Source organism: Labrus mixtus, chromosome 6 (genome assembly GCF_963584025.1).
Source record: "Labrus mixtus chromosome 6, fLabMix1.1, whole genome shotgun sequence".
NCBI lineage: Eukaryota > Metazoa > Chordata > Actinopteri > Labriformes > Labridae > Labrus > Labrus mixtus.
Window position 1 is genome coordinate 29,524,686 of NC_083617.1, and position 26,321 is coordinate 29,551,006.

General features: G+C 40.7%; 1 protein-coding gene across 2 annotated transcripts in view; it reads right to left on the reverse strand.

Annotated features, from left to right (window-relative positions):
* Positions 1 to 10,016: 10,016 nt before the first annotated feature.
* ttc27 (tetratricopeptide repeat domain 27) overlaps positions 10,017 to 26,321 on the reverse strand; it is a 102,310-nt gene continuing 86,005 nt past the window's right edge. For both annotated transcript variants that reach the window (XM_061040825.1, XM_061040824.1), the window contains exons 16-20: positions 25,594 to 25,759; positions 21,927 to 22,124; positions 20,538 to 20,649; positions 13,479 to 13,579; positions 10,017 to 10,402 (exon numbers count right to left, since the gene is read on the reverse strand). In XM_061040825.1, the coding sequence (XP_060896808.1) occupies positions 10,277 to 10,402; positions 13,479 to 13,579; positions 20,538 to 20,649; positions 21,927 to 22,124; positions 25,594 to 25,759 (703 nt within the window). In that variant the 3' untranslated portion in view covers positions 10,017 to 10,276. The remainder of the gene's footprint in view (positions 10,403 to 13,478; positions 13,580 to 20,537; positions 20,650 to 21,926; positions 22,125 to 25,593; positions 25,760 to 26,321) is intronic.

Genomic DNA, 26,321 nt, shown 5'->3' on the forward strand with positions numbered 1-26,321 from the left:
TCAAATAAACTGTTGTCATGGAGAAAGTCACACAGCTGTTTAGCTACCACTTTCTCCAGGATCTTCGAGATAAAAGGAAGGTTGGATATAGGTCTGTAGTTAGCCAGAGTTCCTGAGTCCAGAGTAGGCTTTTTAAGTAGAGGTTTGATTACCGCTACTTTAAATGCCTGTGGTACATAGCCTGCCAGTAAAGACATATTGATCATATCTAATATGGAGTTGCTAACTAAGGGAAAGACTTCCTTAAACAGCTTGGTTGGGATTGGGTCTAAAAGACAGGTTGACGGTTTCGACGCAGAAAAAATGGGCCCTCTTACTCTTCTATAATTTGAAGTACATGATCATTTCAAAACATTTTGAGTTTTTGTTAAGTCAATGCACCACCAACTATATACATATCATTTGGATGGATGGTGGATTATACATGTCCATCCATCCATCATTATCAATACCACTTATCCCGTTTGGGGATGGGGGGGGCTGTTGCCAATCCCAGGTGTCATTGGGTGAGAGGCGGGGTTCACCCTGGGTCTGAAATAGCCTCAATTAAAGGGCTTTTTTTCTTACTTTCTTATTTCTATGTGGTGCTATGCTGGTGGCGCAGTGGTTAGAGCGCACGCCCTATGTACAGAGGCTGTGGTCCTCCAAGCGGGCGGCCTAGGTTCAAATCCAACCTGTGGCTCCTTTCCCGCATGTCATTCCCCACTCTCTCTCTCTCTCTCCCTGATTTCCAACTCTATCCACTGTCCTATCTCTCCATTAAAGGCACAAAAAGCCCAAAAATAAAGCTAAAAAATGTTTTAAAAAAAGTACCGTACAATCTTTTTCTAGCTCTGCAGATGTTTATAACTTCATAGTTACATAATGATGTTTTAACTGGCGGCTCAGTAGATGTGATTGTGGGTCTGAGTATCCTAAAGAACTTGCCTACTGGAAATGCAAACTGGTATTCAGGTCTGCTCGACTATGGTGAAAATCATAATCACAATTATCTTTGACTTATATTGAGTGTTGACATAAAATACAACAAAAAAAACACTTTGAAACCTTTAACACACATGACAAAACTTATAGACAAAACAAGCACAACATGTAACACGTGGCTCAGTTATCATTTGATCTCGATTATCTTGTTGTCATGATCATGAGAAGCCAACATCATAAATTAAATTAAAAGTTGATTAATTAACCGACACTACATGTAAGGTGGCAAACTTCAGGCAAAATCACAGTGGAAATGTGACTATTGAAAATCAATCATTGTATTGGCAGGGTGAAGTGTGCCATGTCAGTGTAATAACCTGTGGAGGTAGCTGAAGCTGTTTGTGATTACTTTCTTTCAGAGAGGGAGACTAATGTAAAGCAGTTTGTGAGAGAGATAAACACATCCACTCTCTGTAAAAACAACGAGGACACTGTTACACTCTTTCCATCCAGCTGTAGGCGATGTAGCTTTTTGGGATCTTTACCCACCAACCACCATCATATTGTGATTTCACTCAGATTTAAATATATTAATAATATGGATTTGCCCACTAATGATGCAGATTATCAAGTTTGGTATATCAGATGGACCAATTTCCAAAAAAATAAATTAATGTGGGAAAGCTTGAATACTGGCGCACCATCACTCTTTGAAGAAAACCAGACTTGAAAGTTATTCCAATAATGCTTAGTCAAAAAAACATGGGAAAAAAATAGAACAATATTGTGAGGTCTCTGTCCCCATGGTGAAGAGGAGAGCACAGGTTTTATGCATATTGTAATACATTTCATGGGAGGAATAGATGTCAGGGTTTTGTAATGCCTTTTTCAAACATGGGGGGCAGCACAGGTGTAAAGGCATTTTTTCCAAATTTTAGGATTAATAGGTCTGTTATCAACATTTGATGGAGTCAATCATGCTTCTAAAACCCAAGGGTTGGTAAAGAGCGGTGCAGGGGGACTTTTAGGTGAGGCTGATAAAAGGCCTTATAGACCCTAATTGTTCTTAACCTTTATTAATTATTCCACAGATGCATCACTTGTTTGTAAAACACTGTTAGCTATTTCACACTAACAAAAAGGCTCTATCTTAATAATATTTTATTAATATGGTATTATTGAAACAAACCATTTCCATCCTGTATGTTAGAGTACAGAGTGTTTGAATCGATGTGAAGAGATGGCTGCTGACTTTGATTAATGTTTTCACTTGGGTGAAAGATGTGCGGCTCAGGGCTTTATAAATCACATTCCTAAACAAATACAGACACACATGGAATAATGACGCTGTAGGCTAATGGCCTAGTGAGTCTCAGTTTAGTTGCTGCAGATGAAAACAAACACACAAGGTCACTGCCTGCAAACTATCTGGCTTAAATTACAGCTATCATCTGAACAGTAACAGCCCCAATCTCCAGACTGGCCAGCGATCAAAGTTCTCTGATTGCATAAGGTTAAAAAAAAAGAAAAGGAGTTTCAGGTATGTTGCTCCTGCAGCCTGGAATCTCTTGCAAGAGGACTTTGGTATGAGGGAGCTGGTCTCTCTGGTCTCGCTTTTTTAAAGTAGACTAAAGGCATTTTAGGAAGATTGTCGTATTAAAAGACACTAAGATGTCAGTTGTTACTTTTTTGGTAATTACGTTTGCAAGTGTGTCTGATTCGTCCAATAACATCCCAAGTGATGGAATGAGGTATGTACCTTGCAAAACAAAGTTGGTGCTATAGCAGCAGTTGATGATATAAAGTAACATTATGGAGGGAGTCAGTGTGGTCTACTGTGGCAGTGCACCCAGTGTATTGACATGGCCTTGTTAGACTTGCAGCCTACTGCTTTGCCAATCCCCCCTCACTCACCTTAAGTCCATAATGAACTCTTGTCCAGCTTCTTCCTCTGTCACTCTCTTTTTCACTTCTTAGCTTCCTAGCCTCAGCCACTGTATCACACAGTACCAAGATGGTGAACTGGCTGCTTCTTGGCTGAAGACTTCTATGTGAACTAGTGCCGTGAAGCTGCACGAACCTCTTGCGAGAGCAGCGCGGCCCACTGCTAAAGGTAGGAAGTGCTGAAAGCAGGTGACTGTGGCACTCTGTGGAAATGGCATAGACGGCATTCTTCCTGTTGAAGAAGAAGTAGAAGAAGAAGACAATATACTTTTTGATCCATCCAACCTCCGATTCCCAATCCAGGTCCCTACAGACTACAGACAGAAACTTTATTGTTCTATTAGATCAGCCTGGAAACTACCGGTACTATTTTAAGGTGGAGAGTTACATATTGCTGCTTTAACAAGACCTAACAACTCCCTGCTTATGTCCAAATATGGTCACTTCTGGCATCAGAAAGTCATGACTAAATTTCAGCTCAGTCTGCAAACAAGTCATACACAACAATATTTTTTGGATTTTGATGAAATGTCAAAAACACTTTATTCTGTCCAAATTGATACAAATACGTCTGCTGATATGCTCATCTTCTATCTAACATCAAGTTGAATCAGTTAAAGGATGATGTGTCTTAATATGGTTCATTTGTTCAATTCCATTCTCTTGTGAGTTTTAAGTATCAATTAAATGTTTAATGAAGTCATGCTCTTCAGTCATTAGAGCATGAATAGTTCCAGTACCAGAGCATAATCCTGCAGGTGGCTATTCCATTAAGTTCTATACTACCAACAATTACAGTTCAAGCTCTGCAGGCAGCTAAATACTTTCATCAAATCTCACAACGTCAAGCGTTTGTGTGTGTTACATTGCTCACAGACATCATGAGGAGAAATATGGTTATAGAGATTGTCAGACAGTTGCAGACTTAATGCAGCTCTGTCTGAAAGGGATGACGCAGATGGACATGCTCCAAAGTACAAAAGTGAACATTAGCAGACTCACATGTGTTCAGGAGAAACTCCATGCACGTAGCTGTCTGACAGGTGCACTGCTTTAAGTCCAGGTGTGTGTCTGAACTGCACAATCTTGGACTGGACTCATGTGTTCCCTTGCAGCAACACTGTATGCTGTCCACTCTTGGTTAAGAGTTAGCAACACTGTATCACAAACACAGCTGTTAGGGTTAAAGGTAAATGAAACATGATCAATTTTAAATCTTATATTGTGAAAAGCTGTTAAAAGGGCCCTGGTTATGACATTTTGAAGTAAAGAACTGTATGAAGATGGAAATGCAAAGTCATTTGAATCCACTTTTGTTAAGGCTTCTTGTTAGATAGGAACCCAGGAGCGTACACAGATGCAATTGGAAGGTTTACAGGAGATTTATTTCAGAACGGAGTGCTGGCAGAAGCTGACTGGCTGACTGACTGGCTGGATGGTTGGAGCTGAGTGAAGGATTTTGACACTGATGTCGTAGGCCGACTTGGTGATCTTCAGAGTTTCATTGTTTGTAGGTGGAATCCAATCTGAACACAGGGAAAGTGTGTTAGAAAACAATAGAAAAACACAGGGAAAAAATCTCTAAATTGTACAGAGCAGCCAATAAACTCTACCACTGAGGAGTCAGAATAATCTGGGGGTGAGTGGAGCAGAACCCAGGGCCCTTTCTGAAAAGCCACAGTTCAGTATGGAGTGTGGTAAATGTCACTTCACGTGCACCTCTAAATCAAAACAAGGATTGAAAAAAAATAAAAAATAAATAAACGAGGATTGATGCGGCCGGTTCAGGTTACGCGCCTTTCAAATGTTAAGTTTTGAAATTATTTACATGCAATGTGAAGTTTTGTATTATGTACTGAGCCATTGTGCAGATCACATCTGAGTTGGAGTGCCAATAACACGAGGCGGGATAATGACGCCACTTACTGAATGAATCAGACCAAGTAGGAACTCAATATTAATTAGTATTGTTAAGTAAAAGACGTCTAACGAAATGTTTAACGAAATGTCATTGTGTGTTAACATCAAGCTAACCTTTGAAGATTTACATCACCGTCCATCTGGGAGAAATTGCGGCTCCCTGGAGAATAATGCACCAGCCGCCACTGGTTCCAATGCTTTACTGAAGTTTGTGTACCAACAAAATGAGACCGTAGTACTGCCAACAATTCACATTTCCACTTTCTATGACTAGCTGGGATGGGATGGGAAACCAATATCAGGTAGCATTACTGCCTCCAACTGGGATGCAGTGAAAATGGCAGAGTTTATTTTAGTTAGAGGGGAATTTTAGGTACCATGGTACTGTAGATAAATCAGATTTCCTTTAAGACTCAGATTTCCTCAGTTGTTGAACAGAGTTGGATCACCAAAAACCAGGATGTTGTCAATTTGTGGCGGTGTTTCTTTAGTTTTTTTTTTCCCACTCATAGCCCAAAAGGAAATTGTATATGGTACCAAAGCTGTAGAACCAGACAGGAGCATCTTTCAGTCTAGCAAATATCAAATCCAGCAGTTGAGTTTCATCCTCAGCTGTTTTTCTTGGCCTTTAGTCACCTTTGTTTTCTTGAAGGTTCAATTGTTCAATTCTTAGTTCTTGGTTTAATCCCTGTTACACAGTATAGACTGTATCTTTTTGAATTTGAGCTTTTGGGGATTTTTCTCTTTGTTTGGCAGACATAAATAATAGGAGGGAACTTCACACAATACAAAGTTATGTTATCAATGATTTGTATTCATTCTGGTGTTGAAGGGTTTTTGTACTCCCTCTGCAATCAAAATGCCCAAATCTCTTTGGTAAATTTGAACATTTTTGGACATTTTTACTTGTGTCAAGTTGTTTAATTTTACTTTGATTTATTACTTTGAATACATGATGGCCTGACAATGAAGTGATTCCACTTATTTCTTTCATCTAATAAATTCAACCAGTGATGTAATGTGTGATAAATGTGGTTGCATGAGAAAGTTCTGCTTCACCAAAAATCTTACTCACAGGATCTGAATGCAAAGCTGATGTTTGTGTTTGTTTGATGGTCACAGATGTGTGAGACAAATCCAGGGTGACGGTAAGCAGAGACTGACTGTGTTAAAGCTATCTTGGGAAAAGAGGGCGGAGGCTGGGTGCTTTTTCTTTTGCCAAACTTGTGGGGAAAGACACGGCATGGCTCTGAGGAGGGCTGCAGCAAGATGTGTCATCGTAGATGATGCAATGTTTTAAAATGTGGGCAGAGAGTTCATTCATTCAGTCAGCCTGTGTCTGGATCATCAGCACTGCAGACAGACACAGTTGAAGAATAGATGGGGAGCACATTGGAGCAACAGGAAGCTTAAGAGCTAGATATTTTAATGGGGCTTGCTTTTGATAGGCTCAGACTGTATATACATTTGTCTGGCAGAGAAGAATCCTACCTTCTTTTTGGTAAAATTGAGATGCTTTTTCAGTCAGAAACATTACCCTCCTCTTATCAAAGCCACCCGCCTCGTTAAAGACACAACATGGGATTTGTCGGGTCGTGCTGCCTTGACAGTCTGTCCTGCTGACTGTTAGGTCTGCTGGGGGAAAATCCACATTTCTATACCCATAAAGATATATTACGCTATTTTTATGATATTTAGTGGTTGTATATCCATCCATCCATCTATTACCTTAACCCCTTTCCCTTTCGGGGTCGCGGGAGTGCTGGTGCCAATCCCAGCTGTCATTGGGCGAGAGGCGGGGTTACACCCTGGACTGGTCGATCACAGGACTGACAAACAGAGACAGACAATCAGCCCCACTCACATTCACACCTTTAGAGTCACAAATGAACCTAACATGTCTTTGGACTGTGTGAGGAAGCTGGAGAACCCGGAGAGAGCCCACGTGTTTGAGGCAACAGCGCTAACCACTGCACCATCTTGCAGCCTGTACATTTCATGGGACTACAATTTACAAAATAAAAATCACACTTTATTGATTAAGACATGGAACCATGAATTGAGTTCAGAAACTAATTAGGAAAATGTTTACAGAATAAATCAAGTGAAAAGTAAGAACCTTTCAGGTATAATTACATACAATCTGACTTTTTTTCTATCTAGTTAAAGGTTACAAGGCCTATTGACTTCACCAATGAAACAAAAAAACAAGTTATTGAAGAACATCTAATGAGACATACAGTACATAACATAAAAAAAGTCTTTAAGATGCTACTTTGCTCATCTAAAGAAAGAAAACTGAAAGTAGAAAACTAGGCCAAAAAATAGAAATCTAAGCCAAAATGTAAGTGTTTAAAATCCATCCTTTTTACAAAACTTTAGGTCTTTGTCAAACATATTTTAAGATGAGAATATATCCTGAGGGCATTCAAATGACTCAGACCAAATATTATGTTCTATGGAAACTTGTTCTTATCCAGCTTCAATAAAAAAAAAAGAGGAAGTCAGGAATCAATCCTTACATGAGAATCTGTCCAAACCAAAATAGCCTCTCTCCCAAGTTGACTCAATGTGACGTGAGGGGAGTTTTCTGAGTGGTGACATCAGCCCATTGAGACATACTTGGAATTGTGGGAGAGTGAGTCTGAGTCAGAATAAGCAAGCCTGTATTAAAAGCTGTCCTCTGGGTGACGACAGAACAGCAGGAAATCACTTTTATATGGTTTATCTAGAAATGTGGGAAATCTACAGTCCCATGCTTTCAGAAGATTAGTCACCACTGCTGACTGATTCTGCGTCTGTGTGGGTGTAATATAATGTGCTGATGAATGAATGATAGAGCCTGGAATGCAACATTATTTCTTTCCATTTTTATACTGTGACTGGTGAGTGAGGCTGGAAATGAGGATTCAATGCCCTTTAGCACGATTTTTAGCTCAGTAAAGATACATCACGCAGTACCTTTATGTATCACATTGTTGTAGCATTCCTATCCCTCACATGATAACAGCCATATCATCCACGCACAGTGGCTTTCATAAATAGCATTCATGTATCCCTATCTCAAACACATCCTTATCCGCCAGCAACAATACAATTTCCCTTGAAAGCAGAGGCAGAGGCTCTGTGTGCTCTGATAAAAATGTCCCCTGCAAAACAAAACACCAGCTCCATTATGGTTTAAAAAACAAGCGAGATAAAACCCTGAGCAATGTCTCGATCGTTTTCCTGCTGGGTGAGGAAACAAATTGGAGGGAAGACTGTGGGATCTCCCTGCAGAGCAGCGGGATGACCTGGACTCTCACTATTAGTGAGTGAGTGTGTGTGTGTGTGTGTGTGTGTTTACTCACCATCTCTGGGTGAGTTGGGGAAATTAACTCAGAGCATCAGAACTTAAGTTTGGTTTTTAGTCATGTTTTTAAGACTCAGAGTACACAAGGCGGGGTGTTGTTAAAATATTTAGTGAGGACTAAACTCTAAAAGTCCAAAGCTCAAAGAAGTCGTCGTGGGATTTAGCTGCTTTTTAAATCGCAATGTTTGGATGAATAAGTGTAGCCAAGCAGTAAAAAAATCCCTCATGTCAGCCTCCCATATGAATTTCAATTCAGGGTTTTGGGAAAAACAACAAATCAATGAATCTTGATAGCAAACCAAACTGTTGTGCAACTTTAACCTTCAAAAGATTGAAGACTTCTGCATACAGGTGAGTAAGGGATAGTCATCTCCTGTCTTGTGTCTATGATCACGTTCATCAATAAAGAAGAAAATGTCTGTCCTCAGGTTGACTTTAGCTGGTTGTTGAGAGGAAAAGGTCAATTAAGGAGAGTACAGAGTCCTTGACTAGTCATACATCAGGAGGGCTCCCTGGAGTATTATTACTTTATACCAATCGTCTCTATCCTTTCCTAACCCTACCTAAGTATCTTTGAAACCTAAACTAAAAGCCCCTTCTTCTACCACAACCTTATGGGTGGGCTTGATGGACCTGGGCCCACCCACTTGTGAAACTGGCCCACCCTGGATGAGTGGGAGAAAAGTTACTTTCCTTTGTCATACTCTTGAGTCAGGGCGGCTGTGGCTCAGTGGTAGAGTCGGTTGTCACTCAACCAGAAGGTCAAGTGTTCAATCCCCAGCTCCTGCAGCCACACGTACGATGTGTCTTTAGGCAAGACGCTTAACCCCAAGTTGCTCCCGCTGCTTCACCAGCGGTGTGTGAATGTGTATGAAATGGATGAGTTACTTCTGATTATCACTTTATATGGTGAATGTCTAGATGTGACCTGCAGTGTAAAAGCACTTTGAGTAGTGAGAAGACTAGAAAAGTCCATTTACCATTTACTGTTATTAAATATTCTAAGTACGCTGCTATTATGTGTGATAAACTGCTGAAATTTGACTTACCTCAATAAAAAAAGAAAGGGCTGCAGAGTGAGAAGCACAGCTGGGTAGTTAGACGATATCAGAATCTTTGATGTGTAAAAATGAAAACACAATACTCTAAACTCCTTTAATACCGGAGGACTACAGAAACGGGTCCTTGGAAGGGTTCATGTACACTTTTTAAAATCAAACTTAAGACTTTTAAAGACCTAAACAAAGAAATTAAAACCATTTTTGCACCGTAGTGTCTTTGCCTTTTTTTGGATTCCATGTGGGACTCAACTGCTTCAATTTATATTTCCTCAAGTTAACATTCTGCAAAGGCCTGATAATTGTTGTTCACCTTAGCCATTTACTCCCTCTTTTCATCTTGAAGCTGAACTTGCTTGAATTTGCATTTCCCCCTATGTGTCATTCTAAAAGAGTGAGGTCTTTTAGCTGACTTTTTGTGAAGTGTCTCAAGATAACATTTGTTATGAATTGTCGCTATACAAATAAAGATTGACTGATTGATAAATGCTGCTGTAAAAGCCAAGAATTTACGTGACCAAGCAAATCCACCAAAAGGAATAGGAAATCATATAATGCCATGGAGACTGAATATTCAATCAACTCAGACATGTCTCAGTCAAAGTGCCATCTGTAACTAAACACCTCTCACATGTTGAAATAAAGCTTTTTAAGACATTTTATGACCTTAAAATACAAAACTCTTATTGTTACAGAAAAACACTGAACACAAATACAATTATATTTGGTTGTTGGCAAATGCATGAAAATGTCCTTTAATAACCTCCCCTGATATTTTATAATCCAAAGCTCAGTTCTAGCAGAAGAAAAGGCAAGCATTGAAAATGAAAAATATTTTACTGTTTGATGTTTTACAGTCATTGTTTGCATTACAGTGAGGATATAGACATATAAAAACTTTTACTCCAGTCTTCCATTTCCAATCAGAGCTACCATTACTCTCCATGATCACATGTAAAGCTTGATTTGAACGATGCATACGGCTAAAGTCTGCAGCTATACAATCTGTTTTTCTGCCTCTGACTCTTCTTTGAGTTTCCTTCAGAGGCACAGCTTGTGATCTTCCTCAGGAGGTCGGTCACTGTGATTGGTCACGCAGCTTCCCGCTCAGCTCCTGCAGCTCTGTGATGACTCGTTCCAGAGCAGCAACACCATCCTGCAGCTCAGCGTGAACCTGACCCGTGGCCACATCAGTGTGCATTTGCTGGAACAGAGCAACACAGAGAAAAAAAACTTTAAAACAGATGTAATGCACCGAAGATTTATATCATTAACATAATTAAAATCGTACTTAAGGCTCTTTCACAAATGCACTGCATGTGGAAATGTCCTTATACTGTATATGTGTCTGTAAGTCACCATTATGAAAGATACCTCTGAATGCAGGTTCCTGAAAATATCATCAGGGACGCAATATCCTGTAATTTTCTAGGAAATGTCTCAATATCTTTTATAGTTTTCATGTATAGAAGACAAAACATTAGACATCTTAATTAATATTCTGACGTTTTGGAAAAAGTGAAAGAACATATGGTACCAATAAAGTTGCCAAGTGCCAATAAAGTTAAGATAAATGGTTTTTAAGTGTGGTTGATTGGTCAACAAAAAGAAGAGTTACAAGAACCATGAGTTGATTCAGAGCCATGTGCCCTGCAGCAGTTCTATCCACGCTTCTTGCATCGTCAGTGGAAACTGACAGCGTGAACTAGAGCCCGACCGATTAATTGGCCAGTCGATATAAGCATATCCAGTGACTATCGGTATCGGCCATTTTATCGCCGATATTACTGGATTTATTCACCACTGAAAAAGCATGTCGTTTGAGTTTCCTTGCATTACACTAGCAGTTCTCTTTCACCAGCAGAGGGCGCTATATGGACTACAACAAACATTACCACTGTCCAGAGTGTCAAGCTGTGATGCACGTACATGCACAGATTCTTTCCAGTTGAGTGACCATCTTTTCTTCATTATTTATCTTCATCTAAGTGTTTGATAACTGCTTTTGAGGGATCAACACTATAAATGCGTATATCTAAATCTATCTATCTCTACTAGGGCTGGGGCAACGATTAAAAGTTTTAATCGCGTTAATCGCATGAGTTCCTGTGATTAATCGTGATTAATCGCATTGTTATACGCAAAATCCAGTAATGAATTCAAAAGTAGTGTATAGCGCACTTTTATTGTAAATGTACTTCTCAACTTAAACAATGTAGTCAAAGCAAATAAATACAAAACTAAAGCTTATTGCATTCGTTGCAGTCTGGACGCAGAGTGGTGTGGGTCTCCTCTCTGCTCTCTGACTGACAGCCTGTGAGAGCTTTTGGAAGGGGGAGGGGCTCACGGCAGCACCCGCTGCTCGTTGAGGACAGTAACTGCAGAGCAATACGTGCTTTCACGTCAGTTTCTTACACCAAAAAAGTCTCCAATAACACCAGAAAAAGTCGCTAGATTTGTCGCTAGTAGCTGTTGACAAAAAAAGTCACCAAGGGGGTTTGGAAAGTCGCCAGATTTAGCGAGAAAGTCGCCAAGTTGGCAACACTGTTTCTCCTCTTTCCTGTGAGCGCCGCAGCAGACATGCGCAGCAGTAAGCAACATGCGAGGCTCGCTCACGATGGAATTTTACAAAATAAAAGCCAGTGAGCGACAGACTTTCACAATAAGAAAATACATAATAAAAACTGCGTTAATGCGAGATGAAATAATTGTCGGCGATAATTAATTAATGAATTAACGCGAAAATAACGCGTTAACGTGCCCAGCCCTAATCTCTACACATCGTACACAGATATAAAATATCGGCCGATATATCGGTATCTGATTTTTTTCCTCCCCAAGATAGACAACGTTATCGACCCGGAAATCTCATATCGGTCTGGCCCTAGTGTGAACATATTTGGCTGTTATAGATATTTGATAATAAAATATAACAAAAATATTTATAAGGTGTGTTTAAATGTGAGCATGATTTGAACTTTGCAGATCATTTCAATCAATCTGTCAGTATTCTTTGCTGGACATAATATTACAGTTTTACTTTGTATTAGATTTGAGACATTCCTGCACTTTATTCTTATAGCGTTATTAAAAGTTTGACATGCAGCTAAGAAATGGCCGAAGCAGCCTATATAACCAAACCAGGATATAGGAAGAGTGGCTCTGATCTTCTGCTCAAAGCATGACAGTCCTGACCTTGCTGAAATATTTGTTCTTTCTTGATTTTAACTTGAGCTAGAGCTTAGCAGGTAGTTTAATGTTAGTCTATAGGCACAAAGAAATAGATGACGCCTGCTGAAATGATTGTGCTTCAAAGCATTAGCAAAAAAAAAACTGCATTAGCAGAAAATCTGAGCCCTATATGAAGTATTGCTATTTTTCTCCCTCCCTTGCCATTCACTTATCACTCCGTTATCTGAGCTTGTTGATTCACAGTTTACTGTGTACTGCAGTCCAAACTCAAAACATTGAAGAGAGCCTCCCACTCCTCCCTAGAGCCGACACTCATGTAGGTTGCTTTAAAGCAGAAGCTGAAGCTTCAGTGTTTAGCCAGCTCTGCATTGATCTTGAAACATTTCCGCGTTTCTTCCTCTCTCAAGTTTTCAAAAGCATCTCAAATATGTATTTCCAACGTTTCTGGTTGTGGAGCTTATAAGATAAATGCAGAGGCTTTTTAGGTCGGGTAGAATCAGTTACACCTGAACCAGTTCGATTGGCTACGTTCATCGCTGTAACACCTGTTGGTTTGCTGTTTGCTACCTTCTCTGATCAAAACAAAAACAGACCATTTCAGACCGGAATATTAACTTAGAAGGAGGACATCCCGGCTGCTGCATTGTCAGAGAAGCCAGCACTTCAACATAGCATGTTTCCTTTATGTCTGATTATAAAGTTGGGTCATGTTGTGTTTTTATTCAGTTGATATCTTATTGGTCCTTTAAGGAAACAAACATACTTTAAGTTTTTTCAACTGAGGAAACAGTTGACATCTAGAGTTTGTATGTATTTCCTGTAACCAACAGCTACCTTTAATATGTACTGTTCAATGTAGGTTTACAGGAGTCGTCACATCTGAGCTCAACGTTTTCTCTCAATTATGTGGTCAGCATTTCCTCACAGACACTGAAGCAGCTCTGTTCACACTCAAGAAGCAAGAAAAGAGCCATAAAACACAGTAACTCCACTCTTAACATCAGCCATGAGTCATGGAAAGCAGTGATGACATGGAGAGGGGGCGTGGTCTACAGGGTCAGCAGTGGGCTGCCATTGGTGGACTGTACCTTAGCTTTGGTGGCCAGACTCCTGAGGCTGAGGCGGCTGGAGGAGAGCATCTGCACAGCTTCTTTGGAGTTACTCTTCTTCTTACCGCAACTGATGGTCACTGAGACACAAACAGAGAGAGAGAGAGAGAGAGAGAGAGAACTGATTAGACATGGAGATGTACCTAATTTTGTCTTTGTCGTGTCTTTTCCAGGACAAAAAGTTATTATATGTTAAAGGGACTTGAGCGCTCTTCTAGTCTTCTGACTACTCAAAGCACTTTCACACCGCAGGTTGACAGACTATAGACTCTACCACTCATCCACAGCCACCCCCATAAACACTTTGTCTGGATGCGTTTCTGCAGTAATCCCAATTTCCTCTGTATCACGCTACGAGCAAGCACAAATCATTTTTGCTTTCTCGCAGAGCATTCATACCTTTTAAGCACTGGGTGGAGACCTGGGCATAATGTTCATGCTTTCACATCATTTCCGATGAAGCTTTAGCGAGCTATTAGCTGCCCTCAGATTAATGGTTGCCAATTTAGTTGCGAAAACAAAAATGCTTTTAGTTTTTATTTGGGATTCAGGAGAAACCTGCTGCAAAAAGGAATCATGAAAACATGAAAAGGAGGATAGACATTAAACTTATGGCTAAATGCACTTTTTATTTATAATAAAAAAGAGAAACATTTTACAAATGATTATTAGAATGAAACACTGAAAACAAATCTAAAGAAACATTAAAGAGTTGCAGTCGGACTCTGTTGTAACAATCAAAGTATTGTTTTTAAGAATTAGAGAATGTTTGCTTATGTAACTCCACATCATGAACATAACATCTTATATCACTAACCTTCCCCCACGCTGTCGCAGCTGCACAAAAACATTGCCACGGTTTTAGTAGTGAAACATTTCAGTACTAACTACTCTACTCCAACCCGACTCTGTGAGTGACATTAAATGTATTTTTTTCATATTTACAAGACATGAAAAGAACAAAGCAAACGTCTAGTATTTGCTGACCTGTGATTTTAAATGGACCACCGTTACTACCTCTCTTTTGTTATTAGCAGTTTTGGGTTAAAGATTAAAGATCTGTATCTTTTTTAAAGCTTTGATAATGTTTTGATACTTTATATCATTTAAATGAAGATTTTGTGTCAGAAAGTGGTATCAGAAAGTATCAAACATGTTGACTACCTGACTAAGTGTTAAAGACGGTATTTGATGAGTTAAGAGCGAGAACAGGCGATTCAAGCACTTTGGGAAGAGCTAGTTATTATGAGCTTAACAAATCTAATGTTAAGTAGTGTCACCACAGTAAAGGTACACATAGCAGCCTAATAAACCTGTCAGGGGTTGACATTAAGTTAAATTTGCCAGTGGCCCGTTTTCAAAGATCACTGACCCAGGAACTTTACTTTTGATTTGAATATTAGTCACCAATTTACTAATGAATCATTCTGATGCAAGATTAAATTACAACTTTTATTTAATTAATTGAGCTCTAATTATACAAATATTGTGTATTTTTCTTATATTTATGTGCTCATGTTTATTCACCATGCTGGTAACTGTAAGAGTCTACTTAATCTGATATTAATATGAGGCTGTGATAGATCTGGAATCTCTCCTTCTTTCTTCTCTTTACTTTAGGAGCTCTCTTAAGGGCTAAGATGTTTTGTGGATAACTTTTATCTTTACCAGGATCTAGTCTTTAACTTTAACGTGTTCCAGCTCCTCCAGCTGTCTGTCACTGTGGATCAAACTTTTCTCCATTCTGTTTTCGTCCTGCTGTCACTCTCAACTCTTCCTGTGATTTTTTTTCTTTGAATGCTGATTTTAGCTCGGCTTTTGTCGGGATATGATGGTTTTAAAACTGTTTTACCAAACATGTTTTTTATTAGAGAAAACCTGCCCTAAAATCTGTGTGCGAGAGTAGCGAGCGCGCTCGCAGGAGGGACAGCAGTGAAGCCGTCGGCTGCCTTTCAACTGTGACACACACGAGCGCTTATGATACGTTGATGCTGTAGCAGTTATTAGTGCAACATTTTTTTTCAAGATTTATTTTTGGGCTTTTTGTGCCTTTAGTTGAGAGACAGGACAGTGGATAGAGTCAGAAATCAGGGAGTGAGAGAGTGGGGAATGACATGCGGGAGCACACGGGCCGGATTTGAACCTGGGCCGCCGGCGTTGAGGACTACAGCCTCCATACATGGGGCGCGTGCACTAACAACTGCGCCACCAGCGCGACATTTTTAAAATAATTACTGACAAAACACCAATATGACAGGAAAGTACTGTGAAATTGAGAACGTGTTACAGTCTATTTTTTTGCTACTTATGGCCAGCTGAACGTGCAGTCAGCTGGCCTGGACTCTGTCAATCATAATATTTCCATAATAGTGCATATCATCACTCTGACATCTCTCTATTAGTGCATGTCCATTAGATCCTGTTTGTGTATTTCATCCTGAGCAAATGATAAACATACTTGAGCTTGTATAGCTCTGTTCTAGTCTTCTGACTACTCAAAGCACTTTTACACTGCATGTCACGCTGACCCATTGGAGTGGTAGTGGTTGCTATGTAGTGACACCATCAGAAGAAACTATTCCCATTTATACGCCATTGACGAAGCAGTGGGAGCAGTTCGGGGTTAAGTGTCTTGCCCAAGCACACACCGGACATGTTGCTGCAGGAGCTGGGGATCGAACCCCCGACCTTCCGGTTGAGAGACCGCGACAACGACACTACCAACTGAGCACACAGCCGCCCCATGCTGTGTGTTCAGCATGTCTCAATAACTGAGTGTAGAACTCATTTCCCCTGGTGGGATTAATAAAGTATGATTTATGGAATTGTTGCAAACTGGTCTCAGACTGAGTGTTTTTTCAACAGCTGGGTCTTTAGATGAATCCAAAAGTCCGTCCTATGGCCTTATAGACTGAGCGTCAGTCCGACACACTATGATGTGTTAACAGTCATCAGGTTCAGTCTGTGAGGATACATGACTGTATAGCTATCTAAAATGGTGATAACCAGGCCAAAGACTACAATCATAAAAGGCATTTTTGATTTGCAAAGAACTATGGGTAATACGATTAGTTCAGTCTGAGGAAACTTACACTAAAAGTGGGTTATCTGGAAGTCTGCAGAAAGTACACTCGGGGCCCCTGGTGGACTGGTTGAATTGTGGGTTTGGACATCCTTCAGCACTGGCAGACTTCCATGGAACGCACCAGCGTAGTCCCAGAGTTTGGAATCAGCCTTCCTCTCCCACATGGAAGGAAAACGGCCTGCTTCCTGTCTCCTGGTTCCTGCTCTGCCTCTTTTCTCTGCCTTCGCTGTGACTGTAACTGACTGAGACACTTATCTCTGTATACTTAACAGTTAACCCCACGTTTGTTTGTTTTACCTTGACACCTTTTAAAACCTATTTTTGTCTCCATGACTAATGACAACACAACACTTTTGGACTTGCTTCAGTCGACTGATTGCACTGGCAGCTGTGAAACAGATGTAAGGACTGCAGAGAAATCCTGATCAAAGTCAATCTTTGACAGTGCTTATTTTAGCCACTGCCTGTTTAACAAATGTTTTATTAGACCCCAAAATAACCATTGAAAGACCAAACTTTAAAAACATCACAAACTAACCAGCTGTAGGCAACACTCTCCTGTTCTGCGTCATAAAATGACTAATTCTGTTGATAAAGTCTGGTGGCTTTGAAGAGATGTTTCAGCTGTTTCCAGTAAAAAAAAAAAAGGTTATGTCACTAACTAAACTTGTAGGAATCCATTTTAAAAGACATCAGACACATAAAAATAACATCAGAGTAGGTCAGCTGCAAACACGAGCACATGGAGTGACTAACTTTGATCGGGTTCAGTCGCCCTGACAGAATATAATCCAGTAATCACAACACGTCTGACACGATGTTCTGGAGGAGGAATCTTCAAATAGGCAAAATGATCAGTTTGGTACAAAGACTTGTTTTTTTTCTCTGTCAGAGAGACGCCATAAAACTGCACCTTATCCAAAACACTAAAAAACACATCATTGAGCCTCACTGCACTGTAAAAACAACAATAGTTGTTTAAAGTTTGAACTAAAAAAAAGTGCTAATGCTAGCTCTTTAACTCAGTAGAATTCCAAATGGAGCAGCAAGAAATTCAGCCAGTCTCACAGATGACTGGAGTAGATCCTGAAGTATGCAGACTTTGAAGCCAGAATTGTTTTGAATGGAACATAGATTCTGAATCGAATCGTGACCAAAAGAATCAAAAATCGAAATCAAATCATGAGACACCCAAAGAATCCCAGCCCTAGTTGCAACATTAGAGGGGTTGGAGGTGTGTCGCTGGAGGAGAGTGGAGGATTCAGTGTGGCAGAGGTGTCACCAAACAGCAGTTTGTTTTGGTTTAATGCTGGTGCTCAAGGGCGACATCTACTGGATCAAAAAGTCACACATTCTTCATGTAAGAGCATTTTTGGGGCCGCTGATAGCCTAGCGGTTAGTTTGCATGCCCCATGTACAGAGACGTTTCCTGTCTCTCTTCAGCTGTCCTATCTATTAACGGCATAAAGCACAAAATAAAAATAACTAAGAGAAATTGTTGTTCAAGGATTAGTATGAACTCATGAGGTTGGAGTTGAGGGTGTGGAATAAAATGTCAGAGTTGAACTGTCCATTCTGGTCCAATGAAGATTTTCTTTTCTTCTTTCTTTCACTCAGACATCTGCAGCATCTCTTTTTCATTGATTTCACATCTTGTACCAACCTTTTGCTGCTTTAAATTGCATGAAACCACATCTTCGGTTTATTTGAGCTACAAATAGAAAGAAGAAAAACAGCTTTGGTGCTTTTTTAGCGGATGTAATTAATTCATAATCGATGTCATTGTATTGTATCCATTTATAACAGCTGAGGACTGTGTGTGTGGGTGAGCTGTTCATTCATTAATGTATGGAATGTTGTGATGTAATGCTTTTTGTCTGAGCTTCATTTTGTCTTTGTCCTTGTTGGACCCCCCGCCCCTTCAAAAATTAAGTCTTTAATTTCCATTAATTGAATCCAATGTCCTGCTTTCAAGGTGTGAACAGCAGAATAATACCATGTTTATAAAAAGGAAGGCTTACCCAGGATTGAATTAGCCAGTGCCATGTTTGTTTTATGTAAACAAAGTCTGACAGAGCAGTTGACTGTCTCATTGGCTGAATTTACCAAACAAAGACAATATAAGTCGCAGCTTGAATTGCCTTTCTTTGCTTACAACAAAAAGGTGAGCTAAGTTCCCCTTCACAGCCGGATGCTGTAAACAAGACCTGCATTGGTTTTATGCATTAGTATAACAGTGTCAGACTTTGCACAGTTTTCATTTTGAAAGGATCAAAACATACGCAGCACTTCATGTAGTTTTTTTCTTCCTTCCTTAGTGGCTAAAAAACAAGTGAGGTGTATGTTAGTGATAGAAAAAGAACCTATCCAGTGTATGAACATCTTGTATTGCCTATTTGACCACGTGACTAAATGAGGAAATTGCTGAAAACGTTAACGAGGAGGTAGAAAAAAAACTACAAGGTAACACACCTAGCCCTGTAGAGTGTCAGCTCCTGACAATATGCCATAACATAATTAATAACATTAAAATGTATAAAGTTGCTGAGGTGCCGGTGGCCTAGTGGCTGTATGGAGGCTGTAGTCCGGATCGCCCGGCTTCAAATCTGACCTGTGGTTCCTTTACGCATGGAACGACACACTTTCAACACGTCTCTTTCATTTAGCAAAGATAATGCACACAGTATCTGATTTTCTTTTAATGTATGATAGAAGATTCCTATATTTATTCAACCCTTTTGACTGTAGTCACTGCTTGATGCCTTTGCAGAGCAGCATGAGGTGTTCATGCTGCTCTGTCTGTTTAACATCTAAATTGTTGTTCACATGAAACCTCGATGTCTGAGTCAGCAAGTTACTGCAAACCAGGAGTCACTAGGGTCTGTGTGTGTGAATATATGCACACTTCACACACACAGCATGAGAGGTAGAGGAGGGAGGTAAAAAGACTCACTGCCACCCTCTCATGCCAGCTCCTCACTGCTCCTCTGATGTTTAATTCAGCATTGTGTGTCTCCCTGTGATGAAAACATCTGGGGAGTGTGAAGATTAACAACTAAATTGGAATCAGAAACACATCTCTCCTATTTCCCTCCCACTCCTTCCTTTCATCACCTCTGCCCCTCTGGGAAACCTCGGCTGATTGGTTTGGTTAGTGGAAGGTCACACGGCCAAGGGTAGAAAGGAAAGTGGCCTTATTGCCTTGATTTCACAGGGAGGTTTTGTCTCTTATCTATTATGGGTGCTGGATGAACAGCTGAAAGACACCCGCTAGGTGACACCACTTGAAGCCTAATAGTGTGAGACTCTTTATTTTATACATACACAGCTGCACTGCTGTATACGACACATTCACATTACTTTTATTAAGGTGTTATTTTTATTTAGAGAGAGGACAGTGGAGAGTCAGAAAACGGGAAGAGAGAGATAGAGAGAGAGAGGGAGAGAGGGAGAGAGAGAGAGAGAAAGAGAGGGGGAGAGAGAGAGAGAGAGGGAGAGAGAGGAGAGAGAGAGAGAGTGAGAGGGGGAGAGCGAGAGAGAGAGAGAGGGAGAGAGAGGAGAGAGGGGGGGAGAGAGAGGAGAGAGAGAGTGAGAGAGAGAGAGAGGGGGAGAGAGAGAGGAGAGAGAGAGAGTGAGAGAGAGAGAGAGAGAGAGGGGGAGAGAGAGGAGAGAGAGCGAGTGAGAGAGAGGGGGAGAGAGAGGAGAGAGGGGAGGAGAGAGAGAGTGAGAGAGAGAGGGGGAGAGAGAGGAGAGAGAGGGGGAGAGAGAGGGAGAGAGAGAGAGAGAGAGAGAGAGAGAGAGAGAGAAAATGACATGCAGGAAAGGAGCCACAGGTCGAACCTTACAGCCTCCGTAAATGAGGCGCAAGCGCTAACCACAAAGCTAGCGGTGACCCCATTATAGTACTATTTATATGTTATACATTTATTATTAAAATAATTAAAATCTCTCACCTTCACCCATATCGACGGCTCGTTGGATCACCTCCTTAAAGAGAGCAGGGTCTTTCTCCCAGCCCCCTCTCTGAACCTCACAGCGATGGGCCTTAGACAGGAACTGTTGTGCCTGAAAAAAACAGTAAATAAAGTCAAATACACTCATGGCTTTTACTAAATATTATTATTGTAGAATTTCCCTCGCTTTACTCTGGGTTTTAAAGATTGTTTGGTTCAACTGACTACATAACTCAAGCAGATTTGTCAAACAACATGCTGTTCACATTCTTCAATCATTGAAGGTCAAAATAATTAATACAATTTTAGATATTCAGCTTTATTTTGACCATAAAACCATAAAATGAAGCTGAAAATGGCAATTATTTTATGGTACTGTAAATATCTGCTTTTAATAATCTTTTAAAGTATCTCTTGGGTTGATTTAAACAACAATCTGTCTCAAGAAGAGTAAAAAAAATGTTGGAGGTTCAATTTCTGATGTGAGCCAGTTGGGGTTAGTAAATGCTCATATTCAGCATTAAAGTCTAAAGTGACGAGTCTAAAGTCTGAGTCTGTGATGTTTTCCGAGCTGTATCTATAGCATGTTTACATCGGCTCATCCCCTCACGTATAAAAGTTGTTTAATTGAGGGACTACAGAAAAGAACAATAACATACTGTACTCACTGATTAACTGAATGTCATGTAAGCATTTTTTGATCACGGTTATTTCAGGTAAGTTTACATGCAGTGTGAAGATACGAGCATAATAAAGATCAGCAGCATTAGCATGCTAACACAACAATGCAGCGCACGTTGTTTTGGTTTCATGCTGGTGCTCAAGGGCGACATCTACTGGATCAAAAAATCGCACTGTCTTCCTTTAATAGCACATTCTAAGCGCCCTCAGCTGTTCAGGTCTCTGCATCTTGTTCCCATACACTCTGACATGCTGACCAAAGGGTCATTGAATCATTGGCTGATTGGGCTCATATGAACTGTGAAGACTTTACACACTAAACTGAACTGTTCAAGTTTACAGCAAACAGAGCATGAAATAAGATGACAAAGTTGATAATAACCTCCATGTAAATAGGGTGTTATTGTTTTGGGATCAGAACCTAAATAATTAAATGCAAGCCACATCTCAAATGTGTTCCATCCTTTTAATTTCCAGAGAGGGGTCCCGAGTCATTGGTTCTGGTATTTTACGGTTTTGCATTTGCCATTAGGTCTTCATCATTACTTTAGGCTACTTGTGTCAATTTCGGTGCCCCCAGTGGCCGAGGCAGTACGTCTTTCCTCTTGTCTTTGAGCTGTCAATCAAATGACTGTAAATCTTTCCCAAAGAAAAAGTAAAGATATATGTGAAACATAGAAGAGCAGGTGTGCTAGTGGTGACACCGACCTTCTCGTTGTCCTCAGGGTCAGCGCTGTGGCCGTCACCGTACAGCAGGGCATACTGCCGCCACACCTCAGAGTCGCTGCTGTGGCGGGAAGTGACGCGCCCCAGGAGGTCCTTCAGTTTAGGTAGAAGGGTCCCTGCCTCCACGCCATGACTGCCCGTCATGTTTCCAACAACGGCTCTCACCAGGATCTGTAGGATCTGACATAAGAGCAGATGAAAGGAAACACAAGTCAATACCTGTGACGCCATTTGAAGGTGTTTTCCACATTCAATCCTTCATTTAGAGTTCATAAAACAGCAGCATGGCTTAGAGCTGGCAAAGAAACCAACAGCATAGAATTAAGTCAAAGATTGTTCCACAAATGTGCTTCAAATTTCCACTTACACCAGCACTCAGGGTGGCTTAGGCATGAGATTAAAAATGATCCCCATACTGGATTCACTGGCTTGTAGTAATTATGCTAATCTGCTAAATTATTACAAAAAAACTTTTGAAAAAATGTTATAATCAAGTGCCAAAATTACACAATCATTACATTTAAGAAATAAAGAAATAGTCATTCATTGTGTCTATAGCCTTATTCAGACTGCCGTTTCAAGATGTGACGTTTACGCCTTCATTCTGAATGTCGCTGAAGCATAATGGGGGAATGAAGTGATCCCCCCCTCCGTAGAGTCTTCAGAGGTAGTAACAGAGCGTTAGAGAGGCGAGATGGTTTCAGCGGAGCCAGAAGGGGAGCGCAGTGTGTGTGCATATCTGACCGTGTGTGTGTGTGTGTGTGTGTGTGTGTGTGGAGCTCCCGCTGTGTCGTGCTTCCGCAATGCCGAAATGCAATATGAATTCACAGACTGAGGGACCAGAAACAATATGAATGTAAAGACCTTATAACGGCTGAGCTTGCACTTTTTGCTAAAAAGGCTTTTTGAATAGAGTTATGTTATCCTAAAAAGAGTCGAGGCACAGGTGAAATGTCTGAGACGATCAATCTTTCATCACCCTGTTCTCCCTTCAACCGTCCCTCTTCTATCTTTTAAGAAAAGCATTGGCCTCCTGAGTTGAGCTCAAGCTGAAATCTGCTTTCTAGAAGTTCTCCACCTCCCACCACAAACTAATGTACCATCTGTCAGGCCTCTTAGTGAGCTACTGGGAGGCTAACTGGAACGTCATGTCATCTGTTCACACTTCAACACAGGCTACTGGAATTTGGCTCCTGACCCATCGGGCCGTATTTTGTCTTCATTTTGGAGGCAGAAGGGGCCCGAGGTGCTGGTGGGTAATATCTGCCCGAGTGTCTCTCGTGTCACTCCATTTGATGTGACACTTCCTGGGATGAGAGCGAGATTAAATCCATTAAAGAAGGGGCTTTTTAATGCATCCCCTTCTTCTGCCAATCACTGTGGTGAAAGTGACATATTGAGGTGAACTCTGAATGGATGACTTATTCAGATTCCTGCTGGATCCAGTTAAGAGTGTGAAATTTAGTGGAAAAGTAATATCCTGTCTGTTGTGAGGAAAGTCGGACAGCGAAATGGTCGGCCAGAATCTTCTGTGAAGCTCGTGAAGCTCATCTCAAACTTTACTTTTCTATCACAACAATGTAGAAAAGAGACTTTATTCTCGAGGGATTTTGTTTTTTATTGCCCCCCCTCTTGCGAATGAGTGACTGTAAGGTTCCTGTGAATCTCATTTAACCCCGAGAGGCACAAAGCTGAGCCATGTGACCCTCAGCTCCTTTGAAATCTAACAGCCAGTCAAAGCACGTCTGTCACCGGCCCTCTATGCATTCCATAAGAGAGGAATTCATGGTGGTCCCTATACCACCTCTGCTCCCCCTCCCACACTCAGGGCCTGGACTTAAAACAACCACAAGGAAAGAAAATATGAAACAGAATAAGGCAGAAATATTGTTTCTAAAAATGTGACGGTGATCTGATTATGCAGTTGAGTGAGGCAGAGTGACGCTGCTATTTATGCAGAAAGACATTTCAAAGTGTGAAACAGATGTGAGCAAAAATATAAAGATACAATTGAACATTTCAAGTAAAATGACTTTAATGTGAAGGTTTGACATGTTGGTTCACTGAAAGGAAAAGGAGAGAAGGGAACAGAACTATATCTTAATAAACACACACCCACACACACACACACACACACATCAACCTGCTGGTATAAAAATATCTTTGCTTTTTGTTCATCTGTCCTTTTGTTACAAAGCCTCAAACACAGGAGTGGTTGGTATAATTGGGCTGCACTATTTTCAGATACATTCAGCCATTTATAAGCAGTCACATCTGTTCAGGTTCACTGTCATCAAGATCAGAGTCAAAACGTATTTGGTATTCACAAATACACAAAACTACAGACATTTCAGGGTGAGTTGCATTTGTGAACATAAGGAGATGACTCTCTCAACCCAACTTTAGTTGTAAGTTTTCCTGCCAGCCTGCTAGAAACATTTCCATGTGAAGGTCAGGGTGAGACGATGTTTAAACTCAGCAGGTAATGTTCAGGAAACATTCACTGTGAGCATGCTGGCGGGGTTGGTGATGTGTAGATCACAATACAACTGGAGAGCGACCGGAGATCAGAACTGGATTATGCAATTGGAAAGAACGATCAGAGAGGGGGGTCGAGGAGAGTGATCCGAAAGAGCGATCAGAGAGCAACAGGAGAGCCACCGGAGAGAGCTGCCGGAGAGAGCGACGAGAGACACAGACAGTAGATTCACCATAGAGCTACTGTATGTTCGATAAAGTAGCACTGAAAGAAAGACAAAGACTGTTGTGATAGCGGTGGATTCTGTTGCTTCTTCCGACATTTATGTGTCGTCCTTTTTAAATCATGTCCTGCCTCCTGAGATGAAATAACTTATAAATTCCTGTGTTAAATGTGTGACCAGGTCGAGGAAAAAGTTTGACGTTGCCTTAGATTCAGTTCATACAACTCTTCTCACCAAGATATGAAAGCTCACAGCAATCCTTCCTGAACTCAAACTTTAGAAGTAAAATGTGGGATTCCAATCTTTATTTAGGTTAAAGTGTTGTCGACATCGTTTGACCCTATCACACTGTACAGCTTATTGACCTTATAAGGAGCTGTCTCTGTTAGAACATCTACAATATTACATTATGTATGCACTCGTGTTATAGGAGGAGTTTTAAAAAACGGAGGAGAAGAAGCAAAGCCAAATTCAATTTACTGAGAGATCTGTCTGCAGGAGGCTCGGAGGCTGCTGCTGACCTTTTCAACTTATGTGCTTTTACATCTCGCAATCTAAGTGATGCCACTGATCGCAACATGAAAGTTGGAGGAAAGAATGTTGTGAACAAGGTAGAGTGAACCGAGAAAAAGACAAATATAGAAATGTATAGAAAAACCTTCACAAGTTACCCTAAATATGTGAACCGGAGGTATGTAAGATATTCAGACAGACAGAAGTCCCACTAGCTTAGGTATAGGCTAACTCATAGCTGGCATTGAAGATAGCTAACACATCTACTGCGATATATTTTACATAGCTTGTGCAGATATTGGGTGTCTAGGGCCTGATGATGTGATATCCCAACAGGTATCTGTGTTTTATTTATTTTATAAGAAAAATAGCAAAGTTTAAAATTTGTGTAACATAAAAACCACTATCTCTAATCAAATGTATGACATTTTTACCTCAGTGTCCTTGTAGTTCTCCCTGAGCTCCATCAGACGGTGGTAGGACTTGATGGTTTCGGCAAAGTCCCCGATGTCAATGCTCACGGTAATGAAGTTCTCCCAGATCTGCCAGTGTTCGTAGTTACACTTCAGCGCTTCTTGCAGGGTACGAAAAGCTTTTTCTCTGCAGGCAAGAGTGACACCACGAGCAAGACGGGAAAAAAATAACAAGCGAGCAATAAGTGAACAAATTAAAACATCTTAATAAAAGCAGTGTGCAATGTGCTAAAAGTTCAAATTTGCTTCTGCTGAATTGACAGTTGTGCTAACCAGGTGTTAATCGAAGCTTTCCTGCTCTGCTTTCAATTTCAGGCCTGAAAGCACATGAGTCTGACGTGAACGAAGAACACCTCTCTACTCTCCCAGCTTTCACTGCTAGGACCAAACACACCACTAAAGGCCATGTCGGTGTGAACGTGAAAATCACACCGAAAACTCAGCTTTGAAAGAACGTCTCCCAAACATATCTGTGATTTGGAACATTAAAGGTTGCATATAATCCTCCTTTTTTTACAAGTTTAAATACGTCTCCCCAAAACATGTGTGAAGTTTCTTGTTCTAAATCCATGTCTATAAACCCCTCTATTTCAGCCCTGCTCAGAACAGGCTGTTTCTGTACCTTTAAATATGTAAATGAGCTGTGTCTGACCACGCCCCCTCTCTGGAAGGGCTTGGGTCTCTCTGGC